The sequence below is a fragment of the Rhincodon typus genome, chromosome 33, assembly GCF_021869965.1.
Source record: "Rhincodon typus isolate 14 chromosome 33, sRhiTyp1.1, whole genome shotgun sequence".
NCBI lineage: Eukaryota > Metazoa > Chordata > Chondrichthyes > Orectolobiformes > Rhincodontidae > Rhincodon > Rhincodon typus.
The window spans coordinates 19,458,412-19,470,191 of record NC_063364.1 but is presented as its reverse complement, the minus strand read 5'-3'; the positions used below and the strand labels follow the sequence as shown (position 1 = coordinate 19,470,191).

The following is an 11,780-nucleotide window of genomic DNA, read 5'->3' as shown; positions in this document are numbered from 1 at the left end:
AGCCAAAAGCACACCATCACATTTGGGGAAGTTAAAACTTAGGCACATTTACATTTTAAAAATGTAAAATGCGTGAAACTGTAGGATTGCTTGCTTATTCAAACATTACACCCAAATGGCATATGTATAGCTAGAGCTGGAAAAAACCAAAGACAGTAATGTAATACATATACAGGAAACCCTGAAAAAAAGCAGTGCTTCCTCCTCTACCACTACTTTCAAATAATTAGGGCACAGCAAGGAATTTTTGCTCAAACAAAAAAACTTGACATCCTGTGTCTGAGAATATCCCAAAGAATAGGGGAAACACAAATATTAATAGTTCCATGCACCAAGGATAAACACTCAGGTAAACCAAGCTTATCAAAAGCTGATTAAAATCACAGCATGATTTTATTTTAATAAAATAAATATTATGCAATTTAATATTTGATGGGAAGTTTAAATTGCGATCTTGCCAGTGAAGTTCCACAACTGAATTGCTCACAAAATTCTAACTTGCATGAACAATGTAATACAACTTTGATACAGTACAGAATTAACACTTTGCTAGTGGAAAAATTTTAAAATTACTTTGCTTGCAATGATTTGCTGGCTAACGTTTACACTGTACATAAATATAGAAATACCATTTCACTAAAGTTGTGGCTATTGTTTAAAATTGAAAAGATTGAACAAGCATTACTATAAAATTATAATAATGGTCTTTCATAGACCAAACTAATGACAGAAACATTGAACAGGAGGAGAAACTAATAGTACTGGACATATACATAGGAACCTTTCAATTTGTAATAGGAGTTTTCTTTTAAATTTTGGAAAAAGATGTCAGTTGCCTTAACTGATTGTGTTGCAAAAAAGACCGTACAGACAAGTCTTTTGTGACGAAGTCAAAGTATTTGGCTATGCTTTGTCATATCTGGATTACTAAACAGGTTAGTGCAATTCTTTGAGATCCTCAGAACAGAACTAGGCTGTAGAAAGAGGCTAATTTCTATAATTTGGCTAAAACCGTAATTTTTTTCAAGCCCTATTCTTAAAGAATTTTTAAAACATTGACATACTTGGTTGTGTTGTAGGCAGTATATTAAATGAAATTTAAGTGTACAAACATAACACTAGCAAAACTGCAGACAAGTTTTGAAAATCTTCAGACTTCTTGCTGTAATGTCGCACACAATGGCAACCTCCAAAAATACCTTAGAAATGGAGATATAAATGAAAAACATTGTGCTGAGAAATTTATATCGTCTAGATGTTAGCAACTGTTCCAATTGGTTAGAAGCACCAGTCTATCGGACAGCAAGAAGGCAAGCTAATCCAGCTATGCCAAACCCAGCAACTGTTATCAGCATGTTGCGTACTGTTGACTCTTGCCAATGGTCATCACTGCCAAAGAATCTGAGAAATCCCTCCTGTTAAGACAAAGAGAACAGGTTTACATTAATCAAAACAACTTCACCCCTTTATTTCCATTTGAGTCTAATATTGCTATTAATATTTGGAACACTAACAAAGGGAGGCAGAACATGAAAGACAAACAACTTTACAAATAATGAAACAGCCCTAATTCTGAAGGTTAAATTGTCATGTCTTAACACCATGTAAAAGGTGCATTGAAATTCAACCAGATTACACACTAAAATATCTTCAAACATCAGCATTTACCTTCCCTATTCTGATGCATAAAGTCTCTTGCAAAAAGAAAATACAACTGTATACAAATAAGGAGAAATCATCAATGGGACTGTATTTTTAAGAATTTGAACCCCATTAAGAAACATACACTTGCGTAAAATACCAGATTGATGTATTCTCAGATTTCAAGTGCCAAGTACAGCACTGTTCAACATAGAAATCAACTCCATTCAGAAAACAGGGAAGACAAGCAGCTGTGTTTGCTTCAAGATCCACATTCAATATCATGCATTGTGTATGCATAAGCCCAGCTGGTGTATTTGCGCATCGCCTGCCAGATGTCTATGTAAATTTCCTTAGCCCATATTTCTTAAGGCACTTTTATTGCTAGAGAATCAGGTACAAGAATCTACATATAAAACAACTGACTTACGACTCAAATGCTCAGATTAGATATTTTAAAATGGAGAATAGGTCAAAAAACTATTGTACAATTTAGAATATTTGTCACCTTTTAATACCAGGAAGTATTAATTTATTGTATTTTCAACAAATTTCAAAATCCCTTAACCTAGATCTCTGCCCCCCGCCCACCACCATTTAAGAAAACCTAATATGCTGTACCATTTTAAGACTCTTGCAATTCTAAGAGGTTTGTCAGAGAACACGTTACATTGACATTTTAAACCAAGACACAGAATATGCAACACCTTGAAGAAACAATCACATGAAAAACTCCTCCATGACTTTAAAATAAAGGTTCCATAGTCATTTTAGTTGTACTTGTTGGAATGGATAAGTTGGACTAAACACAAGGATTCAAAAAAGATCCTGCCTGAATGCTTCAAGTATTGAAATTAGTTGGCGCAGCATGACCTTGTGTTATTAGCACAAAGATTAAATGGAAAGGATAAGTGAGATACAGTTTATCCAGTCTTTTGTCTGGTTGGCATGTTGTGAAAGGTATAAACCCTCCTAGGTCATCAGCATTTGTCCCCTAATAACCTCAAGGGATTTGGGGGAGCACATGACCAGCCTTTAACATTTGCCTTCAAAAGTGCGACACCTCAGCATTGTTTAATCTTTGCTCCCACCCCTAACCCACAACAGCCTAAACAGCCATATCCCATTTACAAGCCCCTTCCTTCTCCAATTCCTAACATGAAACCACGTTTGAAGGCTGGGGTTGTCAAACAGGATCACACTTCTACAATGTTAGACCAGCCACAATCATCACTCAAATCTGGGTTGCAGGAGTTACAGGGGGAATTAATACAGGGACGGCGGGGTGGTGGAAGAGGAGATGAAAACAGGAAAGAACCAGTATAAAGGACCGGGGGTGAGTACAGGAAAGAAGTATTCCATAAATGAGCAAGGAATGTGTAGCCAAGGTCAGGCTATGGGATGCCTCCTGCGTCCCCAACCTACCCAGCCTCCGTTCTGTTCAATCCACTCTCGCCGCTCCTTGCCCAGATAATTGGCCACACTCTCCGCCAGCGAATCCACTGGGCTGGGCCCGGCCTCCGGGTTCATGACGATGTCCGAGTCCCTCAGGTGCCGGCACAATACTCCGGCGAAGGCGAAGATGCTCACCACCCGACCCCAGTTCATCTTCTCGTCGGCCGACATCTCCTCCACTACTCGGCGCAGGAAATCGGCCGCGGCCACCGCCGCCGTAGGGGTGTCGGTCTCCTCCCGGCCCGACGCGGGGTTCGCCACCGCCGCCGACGCTTCTCCTTCGGGCCCGGCCGCCGCCTTCCGCGGCCTGGCCGCCATTTGCAGGCCGTTGTCGAAACGGCTCTTCATGTTGCTGAAGACGGCCTGGTGTTGCTCCACCATCTGGTCCGCCACTTTGCGAAGGGTGAAGGCCGTCTTGTTGGGCGGCCTCAGCTCCCGAGCCGGGTTCAGGCAATGCTGCAGGTAATAGCGGGCCAGCAGCCGTGCTTGCTCCTTCACATCCTGCCGCATCCTCCTCGCCTCAGTCGAATGCAGGCCTCGCTCCTCGGGCTGCTCGCTGCCGGCTCCAAGGGCTCCGCTGTTGCCAAGGGTAACAGTTGCCGGGCCTCCTTGTTCCTCCTGCCCCGCCCTCAAAGCCAGGTTGCCCCGGTGACGCTCGCGGCTTCTCACCGTTAACCTTCTCCGCCCTCCCTTCGTGGACTCCGGTTGCCGCGGTGACGCTCGCGGCCCCTTTTCTTCCCTGACGTTGCCCGGTAACGCAGCCCAGTTCCTCTCGCACTGACAGAGACTGCACCGACAGCCGTGGCAGACCTGCCCTTTAAATGCACGTCACGTCCATTGTGACGGTGCGCGGACGTCAAGCAATTAAAGGGATGCCGTCCCCCCAACCACCCCCTCAACAAAGATTCTAGCTGCCACGCCCCCATCAACACCTCCATGCCCAATGCCCACCCCCATTCCAACAGCCCCCCCACTCCCACCCCAATGCCCACCCCCATTCCAACATCCCCCCCCCTCCCACCCCAATGCCCACCCCATTCCAACACCCCCACTCCCAACCCATTCCAACCACCTCCCCCACCCCAACCCCATCTTCTTCCACTGAGCAGCAACAAGTCAAAGCCATGCTGAATGCACTATGCCTGGCCAGTGGACAGCATAGTGGCTCAGTGGTTAGCACTGTTGCCTCACAGTGCCAAGGGCCCAGCTTTGATTCCGCCCTGAGGTGACTGTGTTGAGTTTGCACATTCTCCCAGTGTCTGCAAGGGCTCCCTCCCGGTGCTCCAGTTTCCTCCCACAGTCCAAAGATGTGTAGGTTAGGTGGATTAGCCATGGGAAATGCAGAGTTACAGGAATAGGGCAGGGGGGCGTGGGATGCTCTTCAGTGGGTCACTGTTAACTCGATGGTCCTACTTCCACACTATATGGATTTTATGATCCTAAGTTCTTGCTAACACCAAGACAGGGCACTTGTGTTTATGTGAACAGGGAATCATGGATACAGCCCACTGCAATCCCTCAAAACCTGTGCCATTACCCAGTGAACCCTTTGCTGATCGGCTGGAACCAAGTTTCATCACAACGAGGCCACTTGGCCCCTTCCTGATTGCACTGCTACCGTTTTCTTATTCATTCATGGGTGTGGGCAAACAATCAATTAATCATTTCCCCAGCTGTCTAGCTCCATCTAATTGTCCCTGAGCAGGTGGAGGTGTGATACCCACAACTGCAGAGAGTTCTTTGAAAGGCACTGAGAAGTCTGTCACATTGCTATGGGGTCTGGAGTCACATTTAAGCCAGACTAGGTTAAAGATGGCAGATTTCCTTCCCTAAAGGACATTAATGAGCTAAACAGGTTATGCAGTCATTATTAACCAGGCTAACTTTAACCTTACAATTAGTACTCGATCGAGCTCAAATTCCCCATCTACCACGTAGGATTTGAAACAATGTCTCTGGATCGTTCATCCAGATCTCAGGATTACTAGTCCAACAATATTACAGTGCTAACTGACATCCTCAAACCATATCTCAACTCTATTTTCCTGTTGTATATCCCCACGTTCCTGGTTGACTGATGACCCACAGTTCTGTGTAAAAGTCGACAATGAAAACTGCAGAACCCTTAGAGTGAAGACTTTCCTCCTCCTCTCAGTCCCAAGTAGTCTAATCCTTATCCTGAGGCTGTGTCTCTATTTTAGATAGGATTCTAGTTCTGGACTCTCAACTAAGGGAAATAAAGTTCTCAGCATTTATCCTGTCAAACCTTTTAATATTTCTACACAGTATTTGTAATAAAACAGAACATGCTCAAAATACGCAGCAGCTAAGGCTGCACCTTTGGAAAGGCAAGCAGTTAACAGTTCAGATTAGCGACTTTTCATCTTAGTAGCATTTAATTATGTACATTTCCTTGTTTTATGGTTTGTTTCTCCTTATTTCTCTAAAAGAGGCCACTGTAGTCCTTTTTTTTGTTTGATGGGATGGCAGCAATCTAGTGCCGCCTGATGGCTTATTAAGAAAAGTCATAAATACTCACAGGCCAATTTAGGGATAGTCTCTCTCAGGCTGCTTGCCTCTATTCTGCAGCTTTATCCATGTCCAGGCATGATGTGGAGGTGCCAGTGTTGGACTGGGGTGGATAGGGTCAGAAATCACACAACACCAGGTTATAGTGCAACAGGTTTATTTGAAAACACAAGCTTTCGGAGTTTTACTCCTTCTTCAGGTGTTTGAATCTCTCCCACACACACACTTACGCACACACACTCTCTCACACACATATACTGTCTCTCCGTCCCCACCCACACACACACGCATGCCCACATAAATCTATGGGGTGAATTTGTATTTGCAGATGCATTCTATTTTTGTTCAAAAAGCACACAATTTGTAGACAGTCAGTCAATGTGGCATTGTATAAATTCCTAATTTAGAAATAATACCAGTCTGACTCCAAATCAAAACACAAACAGATTCTAAACAAGGCCTCACACCTAATATGCATTGTCTGACCTAAAATGTCACCTGTTCTTGACACTGATAAAACCTTTAGTTCTCTCAGGACAGTGACTTCAAAGGACTTTGGGGATTTACATATACATATTAATCAATTAGAACCTTCTAACTGATTAAAGGTTTAACAGCATCTTACATTTGTCTAGTACATCTTCATCAGTGGTATGACCCTTTGATCTTTTACATATAAATTCTGTGTCTGATACTGCCTCTCTCACTAACACCTGAAGAAGGAGTAAGACTCCGAAAGCTTGTGGTTTCAAATAAACCTATTGGACTATAACCTGGTGTTGTGTGATTTCTGACCATGTCCAGGCAACATTGAAAAGGAACATGCAGTGTCTGTTGGTGTACTAGTTTAGATGGTGGCTACATAAGCTGAGGAGGTAGAAGAGAATACAATGATACATTGATGAAGAAGAATTTGGGGAGATTCAGATGGAACATGAAACACTGGCATGGACCATTTGGGCCGAATGGCCTGTTTCTAGGATGTAATCTATTTATACTTCTCTGTAAAAATGATCATAACACTCCAAATACCGTGCCAGGTATGATTCAGCACCAGCATTCTTGTCTGTTGATTCAGAAATATGTGGGTTCAAGCCCCATTCTAAAGTCTTTATTACATCAGATGGGCTTTTATGTGGTACTTAGGATGTGCTGCACAGTCAAGTGATGAGATATACTGCAGTAATATCTACACCTTCAAGGGGACGTTAAAGATTCCCTACTTGGCAAACATCAATTCTTCAAACCAATGCCCAAAATGGAATGATCTGGTTAGTTCATTGCTGTTTAATGAACCTTGCTGTGCAGAAATTGACTAGGTTTCCTAGGTTATCACAGTTTTCACACAACAAAAGTGTTTAAATGGCCAGAAAGCACTTTGGGATGTCCTATGGTCAGGTATGGTTCTATATAAAAACTGATAATTTGCTTTGATGCTACACATTGATTACCAATGCATTATAGCTCCCATGTGCTCATTTACTCTTACAGAGCTAAGACTATTGTACACCACAATATTGTAACACTGTCATGCCCATAAGCAGACAGGCTAGCTGCCAGATTATGACTCCCACCCCTATATATGTACATAAAGTGGTTGACACAACATTATAAAGCACACCAGACGATGGATATGCACATGCTTTATTTCTTGAGAAAACAAAGTGAAGAGCCATGTATCAGAGTGCAGCACACCAACAGGTCAAAGTTGATCAGGAAATAATGAATAGCTGGTACAAAATTTAGGTTTAGAACCATTAATGGAGCTAAGGCGTTCTACAGTCTGATGCCTGGGAAAGAACAGGTTTAGGCAGGAGATTGAATAATGATTTCATTAAAATGTTTGCAGACAACTGAGGGACAGGATGTAGAGGCATATTTAAAGATCATAAGAGTCAAGAAAGCAAAGTTCAAATTTACATAGATTCAAAGGTAGCACTAACATTATAAATATTCATTAAAGAGCAAACTGCAATAAATATTAGAATGGAAGGGTTGAGACTCATAAGAGAGAAAGGGATCACTTATCAAACATGTCTGTTTCAGTACATTTTAGCTGAAGGATCTAGTCTGCCTTTATGTATAAATCTCAGGAGACGTTAGGCCTCTACAGTATCATTAAACAAAATATAACAAATACACCTGTTCTTTTGAGGGGCACATCAATACAAAAATGACACCAGAAGGAAACATTGAACTAATTAATATTATTCCGTTGAATCCCATAATCTTCCAGTCCCTTTGGCACCCACTAGTCAGAAGGTGTCAAACCCATTAACAGACATTGCATGCTTGAAATATATGTCTTTTTAAACATAATAGATTACTAAGTTAAGAAAATTTATGAAATAAAGTTTTTTTCCCCCCATTTTGTTTCACAGTATATTCTTTGTTGCAGAAAAGGTCTAATTTTCCTTCAAACATTTTTCACTGGCTGGCCTATTTATTCAGCATAATTCATATCACAGTGGCTTTCAGAAGCAGGGACCCGCCAGAGTTAATGATAACCTTTGCTGGTGAATACAACTCCTTTTTATCTCAGATCAACCCTTCTCCTGGAATGAAATTCCTGGCTGTTTAAAAAATTATCACCCCATTCGTTTTAAATAGTTTAAAAATCGAATTATATGGAATCACACCCTCTTCCCTATTTAAAATAATCATTTGGCATCTGAAGTGTAAAACTCAAAACATTTGACATTATTTAAAATATTATATGTGCCATTTATTAACTTTTGGTACATTTCAAAAGATTTACACAAATTTTCACCAAAAGAACTATTTAAATATACACAAAACAAGTACAGTAAACAAAACCAAAACTGTGCACTGGTCCTACAGAAAAGAAATGCTTTAACAAGGACTCTACAAAGAGTCAGAAAGCCTTACTTTTTTGCCTAGATTTCAGTATTATTGTAATATAGTATTGCACTTCTCACCAAGTGAATTGAAATCTTTAAAAGTTCACAGTGCATTTGAATCTACTGCATTGGATTACATTAATTGCATTTTACAAGTTACGACTTCAAACATCTTATGTTTAGATTACTCCTGCTGCAATATGTAAAGTTTTCAAATAGTCATTGTCTATAGACCTATTCCAGATTTGACATCTGCTATTAAATATTATTTTACAATTCTGTAAAAAAAACTCATAAATTATGTGGTCAAAATGGGCATGCTGAACTTTAAACAAAAGGGAACTTTGCCACCCATAAGTAGTGTACCTATTCAGCACAATCCAAATTGCAGTGTATATATTACATACATATTAACTAGCTTAAATAGATTCTCTACACTGTTCATTATCTAGTTCATACACCATCACACCATAGATTTTCACATATAGTTCTTTTTAAACATAGAACATAAACAATGCTTTGTAACAACTCTTTAGAGAGCCTCTCCGCCCAGTGCAATCACCAATTTGACCAAAGAAAACCACAAAACAAAAATACAATTAATCAATCATTCTGATTCGGAGGTTTTGTTGAAACATAACTTTTCTCAAACAGAATAAGAATCAAATAGTCATACATCATGGAAACAAACCTTCGGTCCAACTCGTCCGTGTTGACCAAGTTTCCCAAACTAACCTGCTTGCCCACATTTGGCCCATATTCCTCCAAACCTTTCCTATTCATGTACCCATCCAAATGTCTTTTAAATGTTGTAACTGTATTTGCATCTACCATTTCTTCTGATAGTTCATTTTACGTATGAACCACCCTCTGAGTGAAAAAGTTGCCCCTCAGGTCCCTTTCAATCCTTCTCGTCTCATTTTAAAAATATGCCCCTTAGTTTTGAACTCCCCCGCCCCGCATGGAAGCATGAAAGTTTTGAAATGTGCAAATTAAAGAAAAATTTACAAACGGAAACATTATTAGAAAGTGGGGGAACTTATTAGTGAATGGCATTTGGAAAAGGCAGCAACTATTTCTAAACATTTTGTTTGCTGTAAATTGAATTGAATGGTGGTACCAAAATTATAATTCTCTACTCTCCTATTAGAATTCTTAACTAATTAGATTGTCATTACAGACTTGGTTATTTGTCGCAAACCAAAATATTTTCACATTTCCTAAAACAGACAAGATCTAGGAGTCAAGCCATCAAATTAATAACACCAAGAAATCCTAGAGTGGGATCTTCATTGAAGATTGGGTGATCAAGTTCAAGAAACTTTAAGCCCAAATCTGCAAAACAGAATAAGAAAGTATCTCTGATAAGAAAGGCAAATTCATTTTAATGGTTTATACTCAATACTGTTAGGAGAAGACATTTTGGATTTTGGATCATTCATGCACTTTGAAATATTTGACTTTCACAGGAGAGATCTTCTTCTCACGCTCATTCTAACAAAATCATGAACCTGTTTATACAGAATGGATTTATAATTTCACTTGTCCAGCACAGAGAGGAAATCTTCTAACAGGGGACATACAGTGAATTTCTTCTCTCAGACAGTTGTGAACCTGTGGAATTCTTTAAGACAGACAGCAGTAGAGACAGGGTTATTAAATATATTCAAGGCTATGACAGACAGATGTTTAATCAGTAAAGGAATCAAGGGCTATGGGGAAAAAGCAGCAAAGTGGAATTGAAGATCAAATCCGTGATCTCACGAAATAAAAACCGAAAGAACTGCGGATTTTGTAAATCAAAAACTAAAACAAAATTGCTGGAAAGCTCAGCAGGTCTGGCAGCATCTGGGAAGAGAAATCAGAGTTAAGGTTTCAAGTCCAGTGACCCTTCCTCAGAACTGATGGTAGCTAGAAAAATGTGGGTTTTTATGCAGAAGATAGGGGGTAAGGAGTAAATGATAGGTGGGGATAGAGCCCAAAGAGACAGAAAAACAGTTGAACTGACAAAGGGCGGGATAACGACCTGGCTAGGAGGGTGAATAGCTTTTAATGGAGACTGTTAGTGGCTAACAATGGGTTGTGTGTAATAGCAGACTATCTGATAACAAGGCCTGGTGTGTAGGGGTGGGGACTAGGACATAAGCGAGTTCAGATCCTGAAGTTATTAAAATCAATATTAAATCCAGAACGCTACAGGGCCCCAAGCGGAAAATGAGGTCTTCCAGCTTGCGCTGAGCTTCGCTGGAACACTGCAACAAGCCTGAGACAGAGATATTGGCCAGGGAACAGGGTGGTGTGTTAAAGTGGCAGGCAACTGGAAGCTCAGGTCATTTTTTCAGGCAGAACGTAGGTGTTCTGCAAAGCAGTCACCCAGTCTCCACTGTAGAGGAGACCACATTGTGAGCAGCGAATGCAGTAGACTAGATTGTGTGAAGTGCAGGTAATGGGCTGTTTCACCTGGAAGATATGTTTGAGCCCTTGGATACTGAGGAAGAAGGAGGTAAATGGGCAGGTGTTACACCTTTGGGGAATACATGGGAAGGTGCTGTGGGGCTGTGGGTGCGGGTGTGAAGGAAGAGTGGACCAGGGGCATCCCTGAGGGAATGGTCCCTGTGGAAGGCGGACAAGGGAAGGGAAGGGAATATGTGTCTGGTGGTGGCATTGCGCTGGAGGTGGCAGAAATGGTGGCTAACGATTTTCTTGATGTGGATACTGGTGGGATGGTAGGTAAGGACAAAGGGAGCCCTATCTCTGTTGTGGGATGAAGAGATGGGGTGAGGGCCAAAGTGCAGGAGATGGATCAGACCTGGTTAAGGGCCCTATCAACAAAAGTGCTGGGGAATCTTTGGTTGAGGAAGAAGGTGGACATTTCAGAGGCTCCTTTGTCGAAGTTGGTATTGTTGGTACATATGCGATGGAGACGGAGGAACTGGGAGAATCGAATTAAGTCTTTACAGGAAGCAGTTCACACTATCTAGTCTACTACGTTCGCTGCTCACAATATGGTCTCCTCTACATTGAGGAAATCGAAGTGTAGACTCGGCAACTGCTTCGCAGAACACCTACGTTCTGCCCACAAAAATGACCCTGAGCTTCCAGTTGCCTGCCACTTCAGCACACCACCGTGTTTGTTGGCCAATATCTAATTCTCAGGCTTGCCTCAGTGCTGCAGTGAAGCTCAGCATAAGCTGGAACAATAACACCTCATTTTCCACTTGAGGACCCTGTAGCGTTCTGGACTTAATATCAATTTCAATAACTTTAAGGTCTGAACTCTCCTATATCTTAGCC

The 11,780-nt window shown here is 41.4% G+C and overlaps 2 protein-coding genes across 3 annotated transcripts in view; both read right to left on the bottom strand.

Annotated features, from left to right (window-relative positions):
* Window positions 1-374: 374 nt before the first annotated feature.
* On the bottom strand, window positions 375-3,918 carry bcl2l10 (BCL2 like 10). Its single transcript, XM_020519316.2, has 2 exons — window positions 3,067-3,918; window positions 375-1,415 (listed from the first exon to the last, which is right to left on the bottom strand). Exons 1-2 carry the CDS (start codon window positions 3,604-3,606, stop codon window positions 1,293-1,295), a joined length of 663 nt encoding a protein of 220 aa, XP_020374905.1. The 5' UTR covers window positions 3,607-3,918; the 3' UTR covers window positions 375-1,292.
* Window positions 3,919-7,342: 3,424 nt separating this feature from the next.
* Window positions 7,343-11,780, bottom strand: part of LOC109919323 (guanine nucleotide-binding protein subunit beta-5) — a 63,162-nt gene continuing 58,724 nt past the window's right edge. The window contains exon 11 of one of the 2 annotated variants that reach the window (XM_048615941.1): window positions 7,343-9,821. In XM_048615941.1, the coding sequence (XP_048471898.1) occupies window positions 9,810-9,821 (12 nt within the window). In that variant the 3' untranslated portion in view covers window positions 7,343-9,809. The remainder of the gene's footprint in view (window positions 9,822-11,780) is intronic. The other variant, XM_048615942.1, reaches the window with a different exon arrangement.